Source organism: Pyxicephalus adspersus, chromosome 8 (assembly GCF_032062135.1).
Source record: "Pyxicephalus adspersus chromosome 8, UCB_Pads_2.0, whole genome shotgun sequence".
Classification (NCBI taxonomy): Eukaryota; Metazoa; Chordata; class Amphibia; order Anura; family Pyxicephalidae; genus Pyxicephalus; species Pyxicephalus adspersus.
This window is the reverse complement of record NC_092865.1, coordinates 23,792,299-23,817,193: the sequence shown is the minus strand read 5'-3', so window position 1 is coordinate 23,817,193 and position 24,895 is coordinate 23,792,299. Positions and strand designations below refer to the sequence as shown.

Sequence of the window (24,895 nt, the reverse complement as noted above, 5' to 3'; positions counted from 1 at the left end):
CAATAAAACGATTCCAAGATGTATAGAAGGGAGGTTTTAGGTTTATTTTTTAAAAGTCACGCAAATTTGTGCCTGGTCCTATAGCTTTTAGATTTTAATGCTGACAGGTTGTGTAAGTACATTACCCGTGGACAGTTTTATTTTACCCTTTTTTGCCCTATTATCATATAGCTGAAAGTTTTGGTCAACATGGAAAGTGTTGGTAAGGGAAAATGTAGGCATACTGCAATAAATGTAAAACTGTAAAAATATACCCAGGTCACATGGAGCCATTAGACCTCTTTGCATCATAGAAATCTGGTAAATGTTGACCTTTTTACAACTTAAGGAAATAACTTTGAGGTCTCCATTCACCTAATCATGTGTGTTTATGTGCACATACCATTTTTGATTTGTATTTATTGCAACATTGAAGTCAACAGACTCCAAAATTACATAGTTGTGCAAAGTATTTGTTTTCCTGAAATGAACATTTACCTATTGTTAACCTCTTTTGCTATGATTCACTATTCTATCATTTTATTTAGCTCCATCTGGAAGGGCTCCAGAAGACCTGGAGCTTTAGTTTGTATTATAGAGACAGAATGGTTATAAACATGTGGAAAAACTTTTTATGGTTATTGTATTATTTATTTATATGGTAGTCTTAGTTTAAATTATTTTTATGATTAGGTGGTCACTCTTGGCTGTGACATGAGTTTTCTTTACTTACAATGTAGGACAGATGGTGATTAGTTAAATGCTCCAGTAAAATGCTAGAAAATAAAACCATGCAGTGAGATTGGCATTTATTTTTCTATTCAAACTTTGCAGTAGTTATTAGTGTAGTTAATAAATAAATCCTATTTTGGAATTGGCTGGCTAGGCTAGTATTTATTTATATTTATTACCAGCTTATTGTAAAATTTGTTGATATTCGCTGTACATTAGATCTGACTAAAAGTCTATTACAATGAATTTGTGTGCCCATTGGTCTTTTTTGTCTAGGAAGGAACGCCGCAAACGGCACACCATGTCCATCTGGGAGCAACGCACAAGTCAGCTAAGGAGACATATACAGATGTCTAGTAAGGAAGCCTTGCAGAATGAAGAACTAACAGCATTGAATCCTCACTCTAGTATATATCGCAAAACAAAGCAAGCAGAAGAATTAAATGCTGACAATGTAGAAGGACAGCCAGAAGAAAAGGCAGAAACAGATGGTCCCAAGGAGGGGGAAGGAAGCCCAACTCACCAAAATCTCAGGGAACACTGGCGGCAGAAATCTAGGCACGGCAATGCTGAAAATTCAGAACCTAATGGCACAACACCTGAGGAGTCTATACGCAGGAGGCAAAGCCAAAGGCGTAGCCGGCACAGAAAAGTCAGGACTGAAGGGAAAGAGACGTCAAGCAATCCAAATAGCACCTCAGCCAGTCAAGAAGGGGGACTTGACAAAGTGACCACTGAGGATGGTAAAACACTCAAAGAGGAAAATATAAATGGTGAAGTCAAGGAAGTTAGGGGAACAGAGGAGGAACCACCTTCAAGTTGCCTCAGATATTGTGAAGATAGGTACATAAGTCTTATGTTGCTAACAAATGTATGTACGGGACAACATTGTCAGTTGCTCCATATCTTCACATACAGGCTTCACCTATGATGTGCCTATATGTAGAAATATTACCAGACTACCCTATGGACATGCAACTGCAAGCTCACTTTTTTCTGTTTAAGTGGATATAAGTATGAAAAAAATATTTTTAGATTTAGATGTGGTTTAATGAATTTGGGAAAGAAACTCAAAAAACCAGCATAGCCTATTGACTTCAACCTAGACCTTCTGATCTGATTCCAAAGTAAAAAAGTCTGTTATAATGGCAAAGGAATGAGTGAGGGGTGAACTCAATATTATTGTGGAATGGAATGTCCAAAAGGTTCATTAAGTGGTGATAGTAATATGTGCACAAACCATTGGCCATAGCTACTGTATGTTTGGATGAAAATTTGACTGTAAAGAGACTGAAGAATTTGGTGAAGCTCTGTGTAGAAATTGGGCCTGAATTATTCAAGCTTTCCAAGGCTGGAGAGGATAAAATTTCATAAGTGAAACTCTGTGATCAAACAAACCTGGAATGGATTTCTTCAGTCATTTGCTATTTACTAGAAAATGTTTTAAATTCTGGACCAGATCCATTACAGGTTTGCTGGATCACCCAGCTTCACTGATGAAAGTCTATCCTCTCCAGCCTTTGAGAGCTTTAATAAATTAGGCTCATTATATCAAGCTCCAGGCATTTTAGCAATTTTTTAATAAAAAAAATCAAAAGTACAGATCCTTGTTACCTCTGCAAGTGATTCCTCTTTTGCACTTCCTACAGTCATCTTACATAGTCCCATTTACTTCCAAGAGTAAGCTTACTATTTTTATCTCTCTTTGTCTTTCACACTATTGTTTTGGTTTTAAAGGAATGACAAGAAAGTAGGATGTGAAGGCACCATGCCCAATACTGCTGCTTTGCAAGAATTGAGCCACAGGAAGAATGGCAGTCCTCCAGACCTGGACTGCAGTGAGCAAGCATTGCTTGGCAGAATGAGAAGTCAAGAGGAAAGCCCTAACCCGACCAGCTGCAGTTTGGCTGATGTCTCCAGCAGCACGGAGCGAATCACAGAGAGTACAGTGATCACATTACCTGATGCTGGAATGGCTTCCGACTGCACCGTGGTACAGAGTGAGGACTCATGCCACTCTCTGTGTTTCATTGTTATTACTGCTTCTTCTCTGTGTTTACTTTCAAATAATCTTTCTAAGTGTTTCCATTCAGTTGTGTATTTTTTAGTGGTGTCACAGCTCAAATTACATAACTTTACATTTATGGTTGCTTTCTAGTGACCGAAGGAAGAGATGGAGAGGTCAGTCTTGTATCTCAGGAACAAGAAAAGGATGAAGAGGAGGCTGAGGATGCAGAAAATCAGACCATGAAAAGGAAAGAGAAAGTTTTAGAGTCCCCAAAAGCCATTGTGCCATATAGTTCAATGCTTATCTTCAGTTCTACCAATCCGTAAGTCTTTGCCACCTTTCTATGATTGTCCTGTCACCAGTTTCCGACCACCAGCAAACTGCATACTAGTTCTGTGTCAGTAAAGCTGGACCTCGTAAGTTTTCCTGCAAGTGACCTAATTGCCCTTTATAACTATTTAGACCAGTCATTAGAGCATGGAGGGTTTTGAAGATATTTAGCTTAAGCCCTTTTTCCCCCTTTAGCAAAATATAATGTTAAAGAATGTCATCAACTAGCAGTTTTCTTATTTGCCATTTTTTATTTTTAGGGTAAGGAAAGTATGTCATTACATTGTGAATCTGAGATACTTTGAGATGAGCATCCTTCTAGTGATTGCTGCCAGTAGTATCGCCCTAGCAGCTGAGGACCCAGTGTTGACCAACTCTGACCACAATAAAGTGAGTTCTAAATTTTCCAGTTACAAATATGTACCATCTTACATATTTTGAATTATGTTTGCAATTGCATTCTTGTCTTTAGCTTTCCTTCCAATTTACAGGGAACACTTTATATTTATATTATTACTTGTATATGCTATATCCACTCACTGCAAAACCAGACCAAATCATCACATTTTGTATTGTGTTTTTTACAGGTTCTTCGCTACTTTGATTATGTTTTTACTGGTGTTTTTACCTTTGAGATGATCATAAAGGTAGGTTTAGCCATATTTTTTACAGTGCCTTGCCTCTGTTTTGAAGTTGTTTTCATTAAAAAAAGGCCCAAGAGCCAGCGAGAGGAGGAGCTAGCCGGAGGGCCAACATGACATGGTGATAAAACAAAATGGGTAGGATAGGGTTAACCAGGTAAAGGAGCAGAGCTCAGAGGAAGTTCAGCGTTTGGATTGGTGGAAAAGGAAAATGGAGGTAGAAGAAAGGAAATATAGGTGGGGGAGAACAGGAAGTGGGGGTTCAGAGGTTGGGAAGATAGGACACATTTCCTAGCCTCCCTTCCATCTAATCTGGCTCAGGGGATTGGGCGTAGAGGGTTGGTTTTGGCATGTGGTTTAGTTCTTGGAGTTGGTGGAGAGCCATCTTCAGTGTGGGGTCTCCTAGGTGGTGTAATTGTATGTAAAATGGGGCTTGGGAGTAGTTGGACAATGTTTAATATTGTTTCCGAGTCTGTAGGTTGTGGCTATGAACCATCAATATCAATGGGTTTCAGCGCTGAAGTTTATGGTGATAAAAAATGTGGAATGTCTTTGAGTACTTGCAACCTTTTTATTGTTTATGAAGGTTAACGTGTGGTTCTGGTGTTACGTTATTATGTTTGTAGTAATATGGAACATACATGTGAAGTTGTTTACATTACTTTATAAGAACAAGATTTTGTTTACAATACTTTATAAGAACAAGATTTTGTTAATAAACGGCCATTAGGCCATTTGCCACCATACATGCAAGTTGTCATTATTCTGGATATTGGTGGGTGGAGAAGGAGAGGTGTGTTCGCCCGCAAGAAGATCTTAACTACCTCAGTCAAGTTAACGCAAGTTAACAATTTAAAAACAAGTTAAAAATTAAATTAGGGGGCAATTTTACAATATGTTATTTACATTTCTAACAATCAATTTTCAAATTATGTATATATAATCCCGTTCCCTAGGCATTACCTTATATGTCACCCACACAGAGTCTGATGAATTGGTTTATAGTGCATAATTATTTGAAAACCAGATATCAGGTTATCTCAAATCTTATTTCTCACTACTTGTGTATTATATCAACTAGTACATCGTGAAGGGAGCTTTCTGCAATCATCTTTTCAGTGGAATGGGAGACACCCTTCTGCTCCTACACTATTTTACAAGGGATTACAAATATCAGAAGGTCGTATTGTAGAACACAAGTACCTGTTCACTGAATAGGAAAAATAGCTCCTTGTTTTTATCTTCCACAACTCATAAAGTGTTTATGTGTTTTTTTTACATGTATATTTACAATAATCCTTTAACCTTATATTTTCCACAGATGATTGACCAGGGTTTGATTTTACATGAAGGTTCATACTTCCGTGACCTGTGGAATATCTTGGATTTTGTAGTTGTAGTAGGCGCTTTAATAGCTTTTGCTTTGGCGTAAGTACAAGCAGACCTTTTGTGTATGTTTTCAATTCCTGCGACTTTGTTGTCTTCCTGGCTTTTCCCACCTTATACCAAATCTATTCTTATTTTCTGCCTTCTCTTGCTTTCTTCCCCCCTCCATCCTTCTTATATCTTGGATAAACACAGGAATGTTCTGGGGTAAATATGTGCTTGTCTTGTGAAGAAGCCATTGTGAACTTTTGTTTTGTCAACATACCACAGGCATAGTGTTTTTGTGTCTCTGTTACGTGACTGTAATCCTACAAACACACATTCACCTTGTTAAAGCTAGTTTTGGTTGAATGTTTTGAAACCATTAGAGTGACTAATGATGCTTCCCCTGCCAAGTGGCATATAGATGATCATATCATCCATTATTTCTACTGATATTCAATTGAACTTCATGCAAATATTTAAACGCATATTTGAATTACAAAAGTTTTAAAGAGTTTCTGAAGAAAAACACTGGGTGTTCCTTTAAGTCTGCCATTTTGTAGTTTAAATGTACTGACTGTTAACTGCCTCGGTAGTTTATCTGGAGGAACAACCTAAGCATCTACTACTCTTTCAAAACATCTTTTCAATATTACCCAATCAGTCCAAATATTTACACAGCCCTGTCAGTCTACACAGGAAGCCTGCTGACCTGAGCTGTAATTGCTGCAGTTAGACAATTTATACATCAGTATACATGTGATGTGCTTTATATAAGCTATATATAAGCATTCAGCATAGTTTATTGACTTCTAGTGCTTCCACTCTTGTTTTCCCGTCTGAGCATTCTGTACAAGGGATTACAAGAGACTCATTAAGAAAAAGATTCATATACTTACATGAGCTGCATTTTCAAGTAGATTTTGTTATTGCCTAATATGCACATAACTGTGTTTATTGGTGTTATGTCTACCTTGAGTTCCACTTTAAGTATGGATAGATATTTTGTTATTCAGTGTGCCAATAATATATTAGTGGTCACACAAAATTCCAAAGAGTTAAAAAAAACATTTAAACCCATTATAATGTATGTGTATGTGCAGGAGTTCAATTCTCACTCTTGTTGGATCAAAATGTTGTATTGCATATGGTGGTATAGTAGGTTGATAAACAACCATTTCCTCTTCTTTTGTACTTCATGAGAAATTTGTCATCTAAATTTACTAGCTAACTTGAATATGCCTTTCACAAAATCTGTGCCTGACCCTGAAGCTGGATGCCCCTGAAACATCTTATTGACCACTTATTCTCTTGTATATGCATTTCCCACAATATCTAAAACCTCAGCACCCCACTCATTGCCTGTTCTTAATGATTTTGGCCGAATTATTCAACTGGCATGTCTGAATTCTTGAAGTCATGGAAGTAATCCTGAACAAATCCTCTTCTTTTTCATCACAAAAGTGATGTCCACACTTTCAATACTCTAATGCACAGGGGATAAACAGACAATTTCCGTTCTGTGTATCTAATTTTGAGGTTTCTGGCAGTGATCTTGTTTGGATATATCATGTGAGCAGGCAAGTCAATCCATGCTCTCCTCTGTGTTGTTTGTAATTTACTTGTGGTGCATCTCTTAGGACTAACAAAGGCCGAGACATCAAAACCATTAAGTCTCTACGTGTGCTGCGAGTGCTTCGTCCGCTGAAAACTATCAAGCGTCTCCCCAAGCTGAAGGTAACAAGCAAAACCGAGCCTCAAGAAGGGATTTGAGGCATAACTTATCAAAGTCTTCCAGATTTAAAGCCAGGGCTCTGTTGGTGTGCTTGGTTAAAATACTTTAAACAGAAATGCTTTACTGGGACATATCTGACACAGTAATTGTTCTTGATCTATATGCCCAGATACTTTCATCACAGCATGGGTGAATATATAAGTAGGGCTTTGAACTTATTATTCTTTTTCTGTACATCTGAAAATTGTGAAAATGTACTTTATACTGAGTTAGGATGTTAACACAACTTGCAGGAAGTCCTAAAGCAAATTTCTGCTTTTGTCAGTTTACTGTAAGGTTTACTTTCACCCCCTTCTTATTGGGGGGTTTTATTCTCTACCATCTTCCAGCTTGGGACAGGGTTACTTTAATACCAACTTATTTATCCTGGTCATTGTATATGTAGTAGTAGTTAGTCACATTCAGCTTGACTTGTTCTTGTAATGATGAAGAATTTTTTTTTTGATAAAGTGGCTTGGAAAGCTTTAAAACATCTTCAACATTTGAAGAACAAGTCCAGCTGAATGTGACAAACTATTACTATACAAACTGACCATATAAGTGTACAATCAACATATCTAAGAAATACTTGTCCTTTCATAGTGCTAAATGCAATGTGTTCTTTTTCTTGTCAAAACTTAAAATGTGATTTTCTCCCCAGGCAGTGTTTGATTGTGTGGTTAACTCTTTGAAGAATGTTTTTAATATCCTCATCGTGTACAAACTCTTCATGTTTATATTCGCCGTCATCGCTGTTCAGCTCTTCAAGGGCAAGTTCTTTTACTGCACCGACAGCTCAAAGGATACAGAGAAGGAATGCATGTACGTCTGGAGAATTAATGTGCCTCTGGGGATATTGTCCTCCTTTACAATGCAATCAGAAATGTACAAGGAAATTCATATACATAATTCTTTCATCAGTGGATCATTCTATTACGGTCTGTCTGCCGTGGAGATCCCACCATGGCAAGGACAGAGCATTGATGATATCCATAGAGCAAACAAAGGTTCAGAGCCAAGTATTATCGCTTAATATGGTTCACACCAGCGAAGAGCTGCATGATGTTATGATTTTGTGTGACTTTTAACTGTACTGAGTCATAGGATATATAAAGAGCCTGTAATCCAATATCAAAAATGAGCAATAATGATCAAAGGTTGAACATAAAAAAAAGAGGTTATTTATTCCTGAATTTTGCTGTAACCTTAAGTTTTTGCGCACTTAAGCTTAGTTTTGTTTGGGCAAATGCAATTTGTTCTCCAGTGCATTCTGCTTGCATCAAATCAATGCATTACAAATCAGTTTGAGACACTTTCAAGTTCAGAGAGCATGGACAGGTGATTTTGACCTGCAGATAATATTCTTCTGGCGTGCATTTGACTTGCTTGTAAGGTGCATGAGTCTACTGCAAACTGCTTTTACATTCCCCATAATATGTACAGAGAAAAGGATCTCTGATCTGAACAAAAAACTTGTCAACCTTATCCTGTTAGACCTATTAGATTTCTCAACCAGGGTCCATTCAGAGAATTCCAGAGGTTCCTTGGGCAATGAGCAATGTGAACCTCTTAGGTCAGGTACCAGTGACACCAAAGATCTTTTTGACTATCTGTGAGGATGACATTCTTCCCACTGGTTAGCAATTTAGGGGTGCTCCCCAATGACCTCCACACTAATGTAATGTGAGCTGTGGACAGTAATTATAGCAGGGGTTCATTAAGACTGGAAAGTTTTTTCAAAGGTTCCTCCATGTTAGAAAGGTTGAGAAAATATGTATTAGGTCCTTAAAAGTAGTGGCAGGTGTAAAAGGCTGCTGTTGGCAAAAGGGTAAATAAGAATGATATATTTCTTTTATAAATATAACAGAATTTCCAAAGGGGATTAAGGGATTAATATATGGAAAATGCTGTAAAAATGCAAGTACAAATTCAGCACCCTACAAATATGACCTTTACATGTTCAAAACTACTTTATTTATGTGAATATTTGTTAATTACATTACATTGCATTTTATTTGTTGGGGTCTTGTGTATAGTAAGGCTCATCCCCATTTCATCTTTTAGCATCCAATGTATCACTTTGTCTGGTGCTTTTGGGAAGAGAAATCCCTTCCCAATTATTAACTTTAGGTCATTACAAGAAAACAAGGAGGCACTCTTTGTGTCTGGAGAAAAAGAAGTTTAAGCCCTGGATAAGAAAGGAATTCTTCACAGTAACGTCTGTGAAAATGTGGAATAGGCTCCTTAAGGAAGTAGTTTCAGCAAAGTCTATGGATTGCTTTCAGAAAAGCTGCATGCTTTTCTAGTTGCACAAAGATTAAATGGGTATTAAAGTTTTGAAGTAAAGATAACAGAGACTGTTGATTCAGGGAACATCTGATTGCCTCACGGGTTCAGGAAGGAATTTTTTTTCCCCTGGTCAAAAGAGCTTGACCTTTGCAATGCTGGACCATTTAAACATGGAAAAGGAGGTGCCAGGAATTTTATCTAGTATGGGGCCCAGAAATTTCTGATGGTGGTCCTGCCACTGGTTATTTAAGAAACCAGTTTGTCATTCAGCTTACTAATGTAGCTGGAACTTTAGTTCTTTACTTTCTAGGGCCAGATAAATATGCAAATGTCTTTGACATTGTGTGGACTAACTATTTTCTTCATTCATTTAGAGGAAGTTACATAGATCATGAGAAAAACAAGATGGAAGTCAAACGTAGAGAGTGGAAGAGACATGATTTCCATTATGACAACATCATCTGGGCTCTTCTTACTCTCTTCACTGTATCTACGGGGGAAGGTTGGCCTCAGTAAGTACCATTTATAGATCATGTTAAATATTATATTATTCAAACCTGACCAAATATTTCCCATGGGAACCATATTTCTTTGTGATTAGGGTTTTGCAGCATTCTGTTGATATAACTGAAGAGGATCGTGGCCCTATTCGTGGCCACCGAATGGAGATGTCAATCTTCTACGTCGTCTACTTTGTAGTCTTTCCCTTCTTCTTCGTCAATATCTTTGTGGCTCTGATTATCATTACTTTCCAAGAACAAGGAGACAAGATGATGGAGGAGTGTCGACTGGAAAAGAATGAGGTGATGAATAGCTCCATGTCGTTTGCTTTTTGAAACTCATATCAATCCTAGTGCTCATTATTCTTTACAGTGGAACCATAAGCAAAATCAAAGTTACATGTATCATGCATTCTTTCAACAGCAATAAATACAAAATAGAACAAGCCGGATTCTAATAGCAGTCTGGTTAATAAGTGAATACAGCAAGGCAGATTTAATAAAGCTTCATTAAAGGCTGGAAAAGATGCATTTTCATCAGTGAATCTGGGTGATCCAGCAAACCTGGAATGGTTTTCCTAAGTCATTTGCTATTTGTTAAATATTTTGAATTGGACCAGATCCATTTCAGGTTTGCTTGATCACCTAGCTTTACTGCCTTGAAGAGCTTTAATTAATCAGGCCCATTGTAAGGATATAAACCTTTTTTGCATAGTTCACATAAGTAAAATGTATTTATATGTTCAAATCTATGCATTGAGAAATGTGCTTCTATCTTTCGTAGAGAGCCTGCATAGACTTTGCTATTAGTGCTAAGCCTCTCACTCGATATATGCCCCAGAATCGCCATACCTTCCAGTACCGCGTCTGGCACTTTGTGGTTTCACCATCGTTTGAATACACCATCATGGCCATGATTGCCCTGAATACTGTGGTGCTAATGATGAAGGTAGGAAAAAAAATTCTTCATTTTAACTTTTCAATTCTATTATTAATCTTTTAATGTCAGTCTTTTTGCCAGTAACTAAGTGTAAAAATCACGATCTTCTTGGATAATTATTACTATATTTATTTTTTTATTAAATATTCTGTGATGATCCTACTGTGAAGGTTCTTGTTCAGATATTTCAAATACATGACAACAATGCTCTTTTTTTCCAATAATCATTCTTACCTGCTTCATCACCCTGGAGAACTGTCAAAAAAGCTGGGCTGCACATTGCTTGCCCGTATAACCAAAAATCTTGGCTTCCCCTGTGCGTGCCGGGACTGAATGAGTTCCCGCGCACCTGCATGGGAGTTACCACCCCAGCCCAGCCAATTTAGATGGCCGAAGGAAGAAAATAAAGAAGAAGATGGTGGTACCCTGCAAAAAAACAGGGACAGATAAGTATACTGGGATTTAGTTTTTGTTTAATTGTTTAGGTTATACAATGCTTTAGCTAAGGTAATCTCATTCAGATAAGTTTATATCTACTTTAAGCCTTAGGTTGTGATGCTCCCTTTAGCTCATTATTTCATGTTTCACATATTAGTTCTCATCACTGTTGTAAGATGTTTACCTCCTTGTCTTGGCTGACATATCAAAAAGTATTAGAGATATATATGGTATGAAAATCCCCCTTTAACTTACTATTTTCCATCCTTCCTAGTACTATCAAGCACCATACACTTATGAACTTGCTTTAAAATATTTGAACATCGCCTTCACCATGTTATTCTCCCTGGAGTGCATCCTGAAGATCATTGCATTTGGATTTTTGGTATGTAACTGATACTTCGCTAATGTCTCTTACGTTGTGCTCTTTCAGACGTCGTAATCAGGTTGTTCTATGAACTTAAAACTTTTATTTTCTTTGTATTGATCAGTGTAATTTAACATTCTCTGCTTTTTTTCTTTCAGAACTATTTCAGGGATACCTGGAACATTTTTGACTTTATTACAGTAATTGGTAGCATCACAGAGATTATACTTACAGACAGTAAGGTGAGATGTTGCGGATTGTCTTACAACTAATACTTGGATTGTTGTTCAAATCTGAAATATATCAGAAGCCTCTCCTCTTTTCAACATGTTGTAAAATTGTACTTGTTACCCTACTTCCATTGTTATGGCTCTTTTCTAATCTATCTTTAATGTCTAGAAAACCACAGGGGTCTGATCTGATTTTAAACCATTCTCAATGTACAGTGCACATCTGGAAAACTTAATTGGCAGTGTTGGCATTAAACACAATCTGTATGCCCAGGATACACAATTCAGCATTTATTTAGGTGAACTTTTGCTATGCTTGTAAAATAACACTGACTACTTATACTTGCACATAAAAACAGTCCGCATTGAGTTAATGAATATACTGCTAGTTTATTCTCTATACTTCTTCCCTTCTGACAGAGTTTTACCATTTGCTGATAAAAATAATGACTTTTTTAGCATGCATGATTATAGGCACCCTCACATCCTCTTTATGATAGTGCTCAGACTTGGCAATAGTTTTTATGGGCAGTTTTTACAGGATCTACATGACAATACTCAGGCTTGTGGGAAGTAAGTTGGAGATGTTCTACAATTAGGAAAACACTGCTAGTTGAACAGATTTTTTGAACATGATCGGATAAATCAGATAAATTAGCTGTTCAAATAAAGCAGGCCTTATTATGCCACCACTAGTGATTTTTAGCTTTTTTTTTATTGTACTATAGTCATCAAACAAGGGAGATAGAGTTTACATCCTTAATGCTTTTATTTGGAAAGAGTCAACTAGAACTGTTCATAGGCCTTCAGACATCCCTGACTGCCTATATATTGTTATAATTATCATTTTACATCAATTACATTGGAATTTATGATTGGAAACTACTTTATCTGGAATTTAACATATGAATAAGTTATTTGACTTGTTTTATGTTTCCTTTGTTTAATTCATGATGACTGAACACATGGATATTGCATAATGACCACAATGACTTTGGTCCAGCTTTGTCAGTAATATGCTTCAGTGCCATTCAAACTCATTGTTAAATTTTAAGTGTTGCACCAGAGCACCTCAGAGCATCCCAAACAAGTTAGTTCTGTAACTCAAGAATTTTATCTCAGAATGATGGCTTCAGTTGTCAAGGAGCAGTGGTGATGCCCGAATTGGGAGCAAGACTAGGGGTGCCTACAGCTCTTACAATCACTAGAAGCAATAGGTGTACATGATACAATTGTACATAAACAGTGACCCAACAGTTGGATGAACCTTGGTCAACTGTTGCAATTATAAAAATATATAAATTTTTTCATAACCCTAAGCTATTTTGGCAAGAAGTGCAATAAAAAATCTGTTTCCCTGGGTATGATCCAGAGGCTCATTTTGTAAGTGTATTATCGTAAATATAGTAAATAAAAGTAAATATAGTAAATATTGCATTGTTATTTCTATTTTTTTAGTAAAATATTTTATTGAAGGTTTTCATTTACCGACCTCTCATGCATGGTTAATTATAATGAGTATCTGAAGAGCTCAGGTTGTTAGTGTCAAGTGTTTGCACATGACTCAGCTGTTAGCAGTGTACTTGGGGCTAAGTTTAATTATCATTATTAAATTAAACATATGGGATAACATAAGGCTAGGAACCCATAGGACTAGAAGAAATGGCACACACCTTATTGTTACAGATCTTTAGCTGCTGCCACTGCTTTCCATTTCAGCATTTTTAAATTTGCTGTAATTACAATGGCTGAAAATACATCAAATGAACCCATTCCATAATGTTTTAACTATGCCAGTAAGATGTGTAGGGCATACTGGAATGTACTGGATACCTTTGTTTGGGTTGTCTGTCTTATGTCAAAAATACTTGCCACATGGAAAATGGTACATAAATAAATGATATATAATTTGTTTTAGAAACAAGTAGTCAGTCACAGAATGCAATGCTAGTTTTTGAACTAATGAATGTGTCTTTTATCTTACCCATTTAGCTGGTGAACACAAGCAGTTTCAACATGAGTTTCTTGAAACTGTTTCGAGCTGCCCGGCTCATCAAACTTCTTCGGCAGGGATACACAATCCGCATTTTACTATGGACTTTTGTCCAATCTTTTAAGGTAATGTGTATATTTATTTTGCTACAAAAAGTAAAAAAAAAAAAAAAGGACTTCAGTTAGGGTTTTAACAAAGCCTGTGCTTGATAGACAAAACTGTCTGCTGTCAGTTGGCTAAAATAAAAGGCAACATAAACAAAGTCTTCTGCCACCTGAACATTTAAACATTTACATTTAGAAACAAGAAAAAGAACTTGTGGTCACCATTAATATCTATATGTCAAATCCAATTTTATTAGGTTTAGACAATACAAGATGTCTCTAAAACTGGAGACACCACTTATTCTTGTTAAGAATTTTCCTTTGTCTCTTCATCTTCCACTGGTGGTGGTCTCCTTTTCCCCATCTCATACTAATGGCAGTCCACATTATCTCCACTCTTTACTGCTGTTGATCTTCCTTAATACATAATGGGGGGATCTCTGTTCTCTTACAGTGATGGTGGTCTCTTTATCTCCATCTTATACTGGTGGTTGTTTTCCTATTTCCACCTCATACTGATGGCAGTCCACTTATTTCAACTCCATACTTATGTTGGCCTTCTTAAATGCATGGTGATGGTGGTCTCTTTATCTTCATATTTTACTGGTGGTTGTCTTCCTATCTCCATCTCATACTGGTGGTGGTCTCCTTATCCCCACCTCATACAGAGGGTGGTCCACTTCACTCCATACTGCAGTTGGTTTTCTTTACTCATACTGGTGGTGGTCGCTTTATCTTCAACCTCTACTCATGATTTTCTTCCTATCTGCATCTCATGCTGGTGGTGGTGTCCTCATCTCCACCACAACCTGTTGTGGTTTCCTTATGGCCACTTCATTTTGGCAGGGATCTTCTTATGTTCACCTCTAGCCAGGTGAAGGCGTTTATACCCATTTTGTATACCACATATTGAGGGTGTATGTGATATTAAACAGGGAGTTTTCCTATCAGTAATGTATGTAATATGTTTTAATTTTTATAATTAGCTTGTTATACATCAGCTTGATTTAAATCATGTCAGTATTGTTTAAAAACCATTGATTTTTATAACTGGGAGAGCCGTAGCTGCTGACTACATGTGCAAGATCTGCGTCTTGCATTACTGCGCCTTCTTACAATGTTCTTGTATTGAAAACAATACATTTCCCTAAAGGACTAGTACTAAAACAATTGTTACAATAAAGAAAGACTGAGCCAGTGAATGTTGTACTGAACTAATTATTAAAACAAAAAAACTTTCAGAACCATATTACGTCTAGTAAACAGCAAATAAATAATTTGTATTTTTTTGCAAGAAAAGAGTATACATTTCATTGGTTGTTGTCATCTAAATAACCTTTTCATGTTTTATTTTCAGGCCCTCCCTTATGTCTGTCTCCTGATTGCTATGTTATTCTTCATCTATGCCATTATAGGCATGCAGGTTAGACTGACATCTACTAGTATTTGTATTGTCATAAGCGTTTAGTGAGAATTTCATTGTAGTAATATTCTTGTAAAAATAAAAAAAAGAATTTCTAGAGGTTAGTTTTATTTTAACCCAACACAGTGGCTGACTATTTAAAACTAATAATGTCAGGACCTAACATTTGACATACATTAGCTAAGAATGAACTAGAATTGCCTTTCCTAATCAATGAAAGATGGGAGATAAGGTTGTTTAATAACATAAATAGAACACTTGCAATCTACATATCTCATCTAAAGAACATTTTTTAGCAATCTTCCAGATGCATTTTGGGAGAATTAAGTCTATTCACACCCAGCGTTGTTCCTGACGTGTGAAGAGAAACACTAAAATGGGATGAGCAACTGAACTTCAAACCTTACCCTACTCAATCTTAGATTTAAAAAAGAAGTGTAACTTTAGATATACGGTACTTTGATGTCAAAGTTTTATGAAAAACGTTTACTACTTCATTATGAGGATTGATGACAATAATCTTCTAAAATGTACTTGGAAAACAGAAGATTGCTCAAGAAGTGATGGAATCATATTTTTTATTTATATTCACAGTTTTAAAATTTGTTATTAATTCTGGCAATGGTGGGAAGCCACTCATTTGATTTTGTTTTTGTGATTCATACCTCTGAATTGAATGAGTCATGGTATAATGTAGGTTTAAATGACTACATCTCTGATTTAAAGATGATTTTAGATTTAAAAGCCCCTTTTTAATACAGGTTAGGAACGTTATAAATACAGTAAAATCCAAACAGTAATAAAATCTTGTTTTGTAGGTGTTTGGAAACATCCGTCTGGAAGAGGACAGCCATATTAATAGACACAACAACTTCAGGAGCTTCTTTAGTTCTCTTATGCTGCTTTTCAGGTTGGTTCTAATAGAATCCTATCATTTAATCATTTTTTCAGGAAAACATTAATTGGAATGTATAGGGGGTTAGATACTTTTTATATTATGGGAAAGGTAAAAAAAAATACAAGTTATTGAAAATGATAAAATAATAATAGTTCTAGTCTCCTTTGTACATGTTTAGATATTTTAGCTTTCACCTTTGTTCAGAGAAGCTTGTTGTTTACTCACCAAACCATCAGACCAGTGACTGCTTTTGTCCATGTGTAAAGCTACATACACACGTCCAATCGTTCTCGCTCAATGAACAGCTCAGGGCCGATATAGGGCGAGAATCTGGCATGTGTACAATGCCCGTCATCCATCGTCTGAACAACCCTCCTGGCGGATCCACGGACAATAGACGATGAATGATCCTAATGCAAGGGAAGGGGGAAAGCACTCAGCAGGGCGCTGCTCCGTTGTTCTCCCCCTCCCCTCTCCATAGAGCAGAACGTATGTACAGCACTCATTCATGCATCGTGCAGTCCTTTGTTGTTGGAAAGGATTGTGAAAGATCCTTTCCAACGACAATAATTGCACGTGTGTATGCAGTTTAAGTAATAAACATAAACTTTATGTCACCAGAAGTAATTAGAGTAAATCACATTATCCAAGGATGTAAATCTTTTGTCAATCACAAGGACCAAGTAAGCAACAATGTGGGCAAAAATGCCACAGGGATTCCATGGTTTTTATACAGAGTATGGATGAGGGGTTTATTATATCATAATAAAAGGGCCTTCCAGTTTTCACCTTAGATGTCCCCAATGAATCCCAATAGTATTTTTGACTGATCAAGTCCCTCGACATTGGGATGGTATTGCCCCCCTCCCAATATGCCCCCTCATTTTGTACTATACCAATCCCAATGTACCTCAATATTAGGATTGGTGTGGTGCAGGAATGGGGTACACTCAGTTTCCTTACTAACTTTAATCTCTCTCTTTGTAATTTATCAGCTTTCCTGTGCTTTCACAGCCCTAACACACAGGGGTCTGCCTAATTTCCACATAGGTCTGTGGAACTAGCAAACTTTCTGGAATCTTGATCATGCCTAGTTATAGTTGCTGGGACATATCGACAACACTAAGCCACACCTAGCATGCCTGTAGAATTGTTGGCTTTATGCCTATAACTCTGCTTTTTCAGTCAGTTAGTCAAGTAATTCATTTTTTGAAGAACAATGTATTTTATCTACAGTTTTTCTTTTAACATTTTTTATGATCCCAAACTGTCCTAATCTAAGAAATATCTCAGACACTTGGAAGAGGTTGCCACAGATGAAGTGAGGATATTGTAAAACAGAAAGAATATCTGGCTGTTTGTTTAGGTTGGTTGAATGATTTTCTAACTGTAAATTTTACCTCTTGCTAGGAGTGCCACTGGTGAAGCTTGGCAGGAGATTATGCTGTCATGTTTGGGAGATAAAGGTTGTGAAAAGGACACCAGTGCTCCTGCCGGACATAACGAGAACGAGCGCTGTGGGACTGACCTGGCTTATGTCTATTTTGTCTCCTTCATTTTCTTCTGCTCCTTCCTAGTGAGTTTGACCTTCAGTACTTTGAAAGCATCAAATGTTTGTCATATATATTATGAAAAAAAGAACTCCCATAACCCATAGAACCATAATAAGCAGCCATCACTGGAGTGCTTATAGATAGAAAATGACCACAAGGTGATTTCAAGAGATTAGTAGCACTTAAATTTACAAAAGAATGAAAAAACTTGGCAACTGTTATTTGCTTTAACATAATGAATGTCATCCAGGTAGAGATTAGATCTACTTTAATGGACAATGTGTGTTTATTCCTTAGATGTTAAATCTGTTTGTTGCTGTCATCATGGATAACTTTGAGTACCTAACCAGAGACTCTTCCATTCTTGGCCCTCACCATCTAGATGAGTTTGTCCGCATCTGGGCAGAATACGACAGAGCAGCATGGTAAATTGTCTCCTGCATTCTTTATCCTTAAAAAAGTTTTATTCATGAGTCTTCCAACATGGAGGAATATGGTATAAAAATATGCAACAGAAATTAAATCAATTCGATTTCCAGTTCATTAAATTTATTATCACAGTAATTATATTTGTGAATTCTGTTAAATATTCTATAATCCAATTTGTTGGCTAAAGATTTACCAGCTAAGGTCTGTTACTTATCTTTCATGTCCCAGTTTGAGCAACAACTATTTTGCAGGAGCTGGGTCTGGTCTTTGTGCTGCCCTTGGAGCTCTCATGGTGCAGTGACTGAAGTTGTGGGGGGTTTGTCCTGTGTCCATGGAAGTCTTTTCAACTTCATGGTACTGAGCTGTGCTCTAATTAACATACCTGTGCTTCTCTTCCAGTGGCAGGATCCCCTATAAGGATATGTACAAATTAGTCCGAGTCATCTCGCCTCCGCTCGGCCTAGGAGAGAACTGCCCATACAGGGTGGCATGCAAGGTTTGGTGCCCAATCTATCAGCCCTTTCCACTTCAGCAAGGGCATAGCTTACCTTTACCTTCCCACCTTTCCCTTCACCTAACTATCCCTTCCCCTCCACCGCTCCACTACTGCACCATGCAAGGGACCTCGGGCTGCTGCCTCCAGGTTTAACTACTGACATTCACTCCCTAACCGTCCCACTACATCAGCAGCTGCACCCAAGCTAGTCCCTGGGACTTAAATGTACATCATAACAGCCTTGGGTGGACCCTAACTTGGTAACTGACACTACATAAAGGGGAGGCATGGAAAGAACAAATGGGTCAGTTAATCCAAATCTAATATTTCCAGTTTAAATAGATGATAACAGAGGGGGCAGTTTTACATCAGCATTTTATTTTTTTACTCTGGTGGCTGGATCTCTTCATCTTAGTTTGTAAGTTTCCTTAGTCTTTCCATTAATTTGTTTTATTGTATCAGAAGCAGTAAGATTCCAACTGATGCTGTGTGAGGAGACTATATATGAGACTATGTGCTAGAAGGCAACACATCTAGAAGCTTAGATTAGCAATTCATGTATTAAAAGAACCTGTTATAATGATCCATGCAGGGCTTTGCTATATGCCCATCTGCACATAATTAATTTCAAGAAACCAAGTGGGTTGAGATTTATTGGGGTTTATGGATGAAGCCTTTAAATCCACCCTCTTCAATGATCCAGGGTTACTGGTGTTCGGGGGCAGCTGGTTGACTCTATAATCTACAGCTTGGCATGAGCTGAAGACACCAGTGGGGAAAACGCATGAAAACTTTCCTTGTATGCAGCCCGGAGCATGCTTTGCACTGGTGCATGCTGACAGCCGCACCTCAAAGCCAGGAGGAAGCAACTGCAGGATCTCAATCCTATAACCAACATTTACAGTTGCACCCTCTGTATCATCATCAGAATGGATACACGGCTCCCCCCAAAAACCTCAGCTTCTTATAGGCAGCATCCTTTATCCTTTAGCTAAGACAACTTACTTATAAGAAGCTGAATTCTGAACTTGGAGACGGGTATCTGGAGCTGATATAGTATTTGCTTGCAACATTACTAAGATAAAGAAATAGACATCCAAAAAACAGAATAGAGGAATAAGGCGTGGTTGGAAAAGGTCTATTTACTGGCATGAGTGCGGTATTAACCCACCTGAACCTGCTTCTGGGGAGGTCCAGGCATTTACTAACCCCTCCCTCTTCTCTTCTGTTTCCCTCTTTTCTTTCTTGTTTCCTGTGTGTTTTACTGTTTATTGTTTTTTTTTCTTTGGGTTTTGCTGCCATATGTATGCTGCTTCCCTTTGTCCCTTCATTGCTGGTTTCATTGTCCTTACTTCACTCCTTTCCTCTTCCTCTGGCTCCCCCTGTCCATAACCAGTGGCCGCATTCATTATACAGAGATGTATGACATGCTGACCCTCATGTCACCACCTTTAGGTCTCGGAAAAAGATGTCCTAACAAAGTGGCTTATAAGGTAGAGATAACCCTATTTAAAGCAAATAGAATTAAAAAGCCAATGCCTGAGAAGTGACACAACTACCCTTGCAGTAGGGTCCTCCTCATGCACTCCATGAGTTTGATGTTCATTTATTTTAATTCCCCAATCTCATCCTTCATTCCAGCAGGTTGCCTCTTCTTGTGCGACAGTTCTCCAAAAGCTTTTTTTTTTCTTTAGCACTACACTTAATGATTACAGACCTTTGACATCATCACATGCAGTGCAGGACCAGCTGTCCTGCACTCTTAGGACAACAAGGAAAGAAGAAAGCATAGGAGTTGCTTTTTAATTGTCCTCTAGACATAAATAAGCATTTTACATTTGCAGTGTGGGGGAGCCTGGCTGCATGGATACTATTGTCATTTCCCTGGGATTAGGCTTCAAACTTTGTCCAGTAACTAAGACACCAAATAGGAGCAGTAATTAGGGATGATATGAACACAAGCTCTAACATAGAAAAAAAATCACTAATAAAAATAAAATGAATAAAGTTTACATTCACCTTTCCACATCTCTAGTTCTTAAATGGCTGGATATATGTCAAGGTTTTGCAATTTAATCATATTTTTGAAACACAATTTAAAGTGAATGTGTAGCCAAAACTTGTTGTTGGATAAAGTGGTATTGGATAATATTAACATTATTCCGTTTAGTAGTAAAGGGTTATTACCCGTCAGTTTATGTTTTTGCTCCCTGGCTCCTGGTGTCTTTTTGTTTAAGTGCTAATCTATATGGCCCATGTGCTGTGTAGTCTAGAGCTGGGCTCTGTGTGTGGTGTCGCCACACACAGAGCTAGCTCCCAGGAATAATGTGATTTCTGTGCACGCACAGAAGTAATATCTTCCACCAAATGAAGAGAAGTCTGTCATGGAAATGCGGGTAAAGATGGCGCCTTCCTAGGATGCAGCAGTGACAAGTTCTGAACCTGTCTTTGCTGCAGGGCGACTGTACAGTAAGTATGTGCTATACTGTGTCAAGAAGACTGTGCATACTTGCTGATTATGGCACAAGTTCACTACCCACCGAGTTTAGTTTTGCTTTAACTAACTTTTCTTAGAGGTACAACAAGAAACCTCTGCAAAGTAAGAGTGCCCCCCCCCACCTTAAGACGCTTTAAGGGTTCCCCCCCCCCACCTTAAGTTTTTACCAAAATGGGTCAAAAGTAAGCTGCCTAGTAGTGGCTTGGTCTTTAAATCCCTTACCAATCCATCCACAATTTTACAAAAGTTTTGGTTATGCATACATAAATGAAATGCATAAACATAGGTTACTTTTGAAAATACATCAAAATGATCACCACATTTAGACATGTTTGCAGCTTTAAATGTATGTAAACCTTGCGTTTTTAAAAAAATAGGTAAAAAAAAACTTTAAAATGTTTAGTTTGAGGGTTTTTATTGGCCCTTCAATGTACTAGGCAACCTTAATAAAGAGTATGAGTAATGAAAGAGGAAAAGGACATGCTCTACACTCTTCAGAAAAAGTACAACTAAAGGCCATGACACCAGTCCCTGGATAAACAAAACTTTCTTTATTTTCACTGACTGAGTCAGATCCTTCTACATTTGTCACTTACATGCTTCCCTTCCCAGACATTACTGTTCCCAGTGGGTGGGTTTCAAAACCAAGGCAGTGCTACCAATCCAGAAAGCAGTGGGCAGGAATGATGATTGGTGTGGCCAAGTGATGATTGACTGGGTGGTAAATCAACAATGAAAATGTGGATAGCTACACCCCTACTAAAAATTACACAAATCAAATATGCAGATAAGGACTACAGACTTGTTTCTGACATTCCTGACCTGCATACCTTTCTTCACTTCATTGAAAGTATCAACATAAGAGCCAGCAAACATGCACTTTTTGGGTCAGCAATGGCATTTATAGCCTTGTCTTGTTTACTTTTTTTTTCAAGCTTCCCCCAACTACCCCTTTATGGCAGAATTCCATATATCCACACTATAGTCAAAAATTTTATGTTTATCCTGCTGGTTCTGGACAGTTAACCCCCTGCCTTGTTCTGTCCAATAATAGCGGTATTCTGTGTCACATGAAATGAACTGGTATCAGGGCAGGTCTTGCATGCTCCTTTTTTTATGTTCACTCTCTTTTTTTAGTGACACAGGGATAGGGTGGAGCTGGGGACATGGAGGGAAGTTTGGGGAGTGATGTCTTCATCCCTGTTTTGTGTATGGTGTAGTGATTATGTGCATATGTGTGCTTGTTTGCTTTGGGTCCCCTTGTCGATATTCCATATCTTGGGCACCCGGTGTTTTTGTACAGAGATTGGTCCTGATGAATATGCCCGTAACAGAGGACATGACGGTTCATTTCACTTCTACTCTTATGGCTCTTATCCGGACAGCACTGGATATAAAAATCGCCAAAGGTAAGACTCAAAGGCTATTTACCCACAAAGCTGCAATGTGCATAGTTGACTATTTAATACATTAAAAAATATTTATTACATGTTTTATGGATAAAGTGGTACGCCAGGAAAATAAATCTTAACACTTGTAGTGGGTCCTTTTCTGCAATTAGAAAGGTAAATTCTCATTTTGAATAGAGGAAAAGGAATAAGCAGATAAACCTTATTCTTTGCTGGCACAGGCTTCTTTTCTTCTGTAAGACTGGTCCCTCACTCTGTTGTCTAGCATAGTGCTTGTACCAGTGTGTACTGCATTGTAATTCAAAATATTGAGGGAACCTACCCACATCCCGGAATGTTGGAGACCAGGGAAGAGTGATGGCTGCTAGGGACTTCAGAAAGGTATGTATTTCTGCTTATTCCACTGTCCTTAGACAAAGTGGCCGTTAAACTATTGCAGCATAGAGAAGGATCTATCACAAGGGTTAATTCTTGTATTTTTAATTCCTACTTTAGTAAAATAATGTAGATACATGTTAACATGTCAATTTACTCTAGAAGACTGATAGGAGTACTTTACACACAAATTTAGATTAATTGACTTGACACAAAGACAGCAACCCTACAGTTAATCAGTTCAAAGACTATATCAAGCCAAAACCTTGTTTTTATTAGTTTTGGAGATAGTAAGAATGTAACAGATGTCCTGTCAGGTTTATTATTATTAATATTAGTATTATTATATGTGATTTACAACTTAGGTTCTATTTTTTCCTATCCTACTGAAAAAAAGCATTTATATTTATTTTGTGTTGCTCTAGGAAGATTTCCCTCACTCCCTATCTGGTTAAACATTGTCAACAAGAAAGGAAGTGAGGGTAAAGGTGTGTACAGATACTTATTAAATGTCACTCAAAGCAATTGCTTGAGGGTGAGGATAAGCAAGCAATGCCCAGATGTAGGGATAACCATAATGGTTGTTAAAGCCAGTCATTTAGTAATCTGGTGCAGAGGATTACTAAAAAATTAATTTTACTTAAAATGATGCTGAATTATCGTAATCTAGCATTGAAAATTCTTAAAAATGTTTCTGATTTCTGCTGCAGATTTTAAAATCCCGACACTGGGGTTCTAATCCAAAAAAAAAAAGGTCTGGCTGATTGGATATCCTTTTGGCTGGAGTTTATTAATGTTTTATTAATGGAAACAATTGGGTTGGTTTTGTGTATCGGCATTTTGGTAGACTTGGATATGAATGTTTTTTTAATTTATTTATTATATGTAGTAAGGAATCTTTCATTTTAGTGTACTATTCAATCAGCGCTGAATATCCCTCTGTTTGCCTTGTTACAGGAGGAGCTGACCGGCAACAGCTGGATGCAGAGCTGCAGAAAGAAATACTAGCCATTTGGCCCAATCTTTCCCAAAAGATGCTAGACCTACTTGTACCAATGCCAAAAGGTAACCACTCAATGTAGAAAGAATAACAACGTGTGTGAAATTCTCCAAACAAAACTGTTTTGCCAACTGATTTTGATACAGTTAAAAGACAAGTCTACCCATATGGGATGAGAACTTTCACAGCAAGTTACCCATGGATGGATCTGCTCCCCTAAACCAGTACTAATATGTTGGGCTGGTGGCCTTGAGAGATACTTTACCAAAAGGACACTGATCTGAGTAGCACATTTTGGAAATCTCAGGGATCTCGGTATCTGTCAAAAGAAAGTCATCAGGCGACGACTTCCTTTACATCTCTGACAATTCATGTAATCAAAAGTAGCTAGGTTGAATGACAATGGACTATGTCCAAACTTTACATGGTACACTTTTCAGTGTACCATGCCTTTATAGTGAAAATGATAGTTTATGTGTTTTGTTTCATAGATCTAGATCAAAGTTCCCAGTCCTTTCTTGCACTCAGTGTATATATTGTAAAGATGGTACTATAAAAAGACTCAATAAAAAGAGAGAACAGATTTCAGTGTCTTCTGTAAATCCTTATATATATAACTTAAGTAAGTCTTAAACAACCCTATCATGAAAGGTGCTATAAAATCGTTTACACTAAAATCTATTATACTAAAAGCCTCCTTAGCAGAACTAAACATAGACTTCTACAACTTGTGTCTAATTCTATGCACTGTGATTTGATACACAGGGTGTTTTAATTCGGTGTGAAATTAGCTCTCTGCACCTTCTGTGGTTTGTATTCTGTGTCAGAAAGATATGTGAAAAATCACTAAAAAAGCATAAACTTTGATAAGTTTGCTGTTCTCACCAGAATGTCACTTTGTAATAATTCAAAGAAATATCACTTATAAAACAAAAGCAGCTGTTTTTCTGGATAACTTAGGAAACAAATTGCAGCTGTCATCAGGTCTTGGATGAAGCAGCCCAAAATGACGGCAGGACTGCCACACTTGGTCTTACTCAAATATTACCTGCTTCAGATCTTATAATAGAAAACCCATAAAAAAATTATTACCACAATGTGCCCATTTTAAAACTGGTATAG

General features: G+C 37.4%; 1 protein-coding gene across 3 annotated transcripts in view; it reads left to right on the top strand.

Moving 5' to 3' along the window:
- The window catches only part of CACNA1E (calcium voltage-gated channel subunit alpha1 E), a 195,533-nt gene that overhangs the window by 154,730 nt on the left and 15,908 nt on the right, over positions 1-24,895 (top strand). For 2 of the 3 annotated variants that reach the window (XM_072419795.1, XM_072419798.1), the window contains exons 20-40: positions 988-1,554; positions 2,449-2,711; positions 2,870-3,041; positions 3,310-3,439; positions 3,637-3,696; positions 5,012-5,118; positions 6,699-6,795; positions 7,494-7,654; positions 9,496-9,633; positions 9,723-9,924; positions 10,406-10,570; positions 11,274-11,384; positions 11,525-11,608; positions 13,589-13,714; positions 15,051-15,116; positions 15,935-16,026; positions 17,425-17,590; positions 17,865-17,992; positions 19,889-19,985; positions 22,293-22,398; positions 23,731-23,838. In XM_072419795.1, coding sequence (XP_072275896.1) covers positions 988-1,554; positions 2,449-2,711; positions 2,870-3,041; positions 3,310-3,439; positions 3,637-3,696; positions 5,012-5,118; positions 6,699-6,795; positions 7,494-7,654; positions 9,496-9,633; positions 9,723-9,924; positions 10,406-10,570; positions 11,274-11,384; positions 11,525-11,608; positions 13,589-13,714; positions 15,051-15,116; positions 15,935-16,026; positions 17,425-17,590; positions 17,865-17,992; positions 19,889-19,985; positions 22,293-22,398; positions 23,731-23,838 — 3,146 coding nt within the window. Of the gene's footprint in view, positions 1-987; positions 1,555-2,448; positions 2,712-2,869; positions 3,042-3,309; positions 3,440-3,636; positions 3,697-5,011; positions 5,119-6,698; positions 6,796-7,493; positions 7,655-9,495; positions 9,634-9,722; positions 9,925-10,405; positions 10,571-11,273; positions 11,385-11,524; positions 11,609-13,588; positions 13,715-15,050; positions 15,117-15,934; positions 16,027-17,424; positions 17,591-17,864; positions 17,993-18,395; positions 18,493-19,888; positions 19,986-22,292; positions 22,399-23,730; positions 23,839-24,895 lie in introns of all 3 variants that reach the window. The other variant, XM_072419796.1, reaches the window with a different exon arrangement.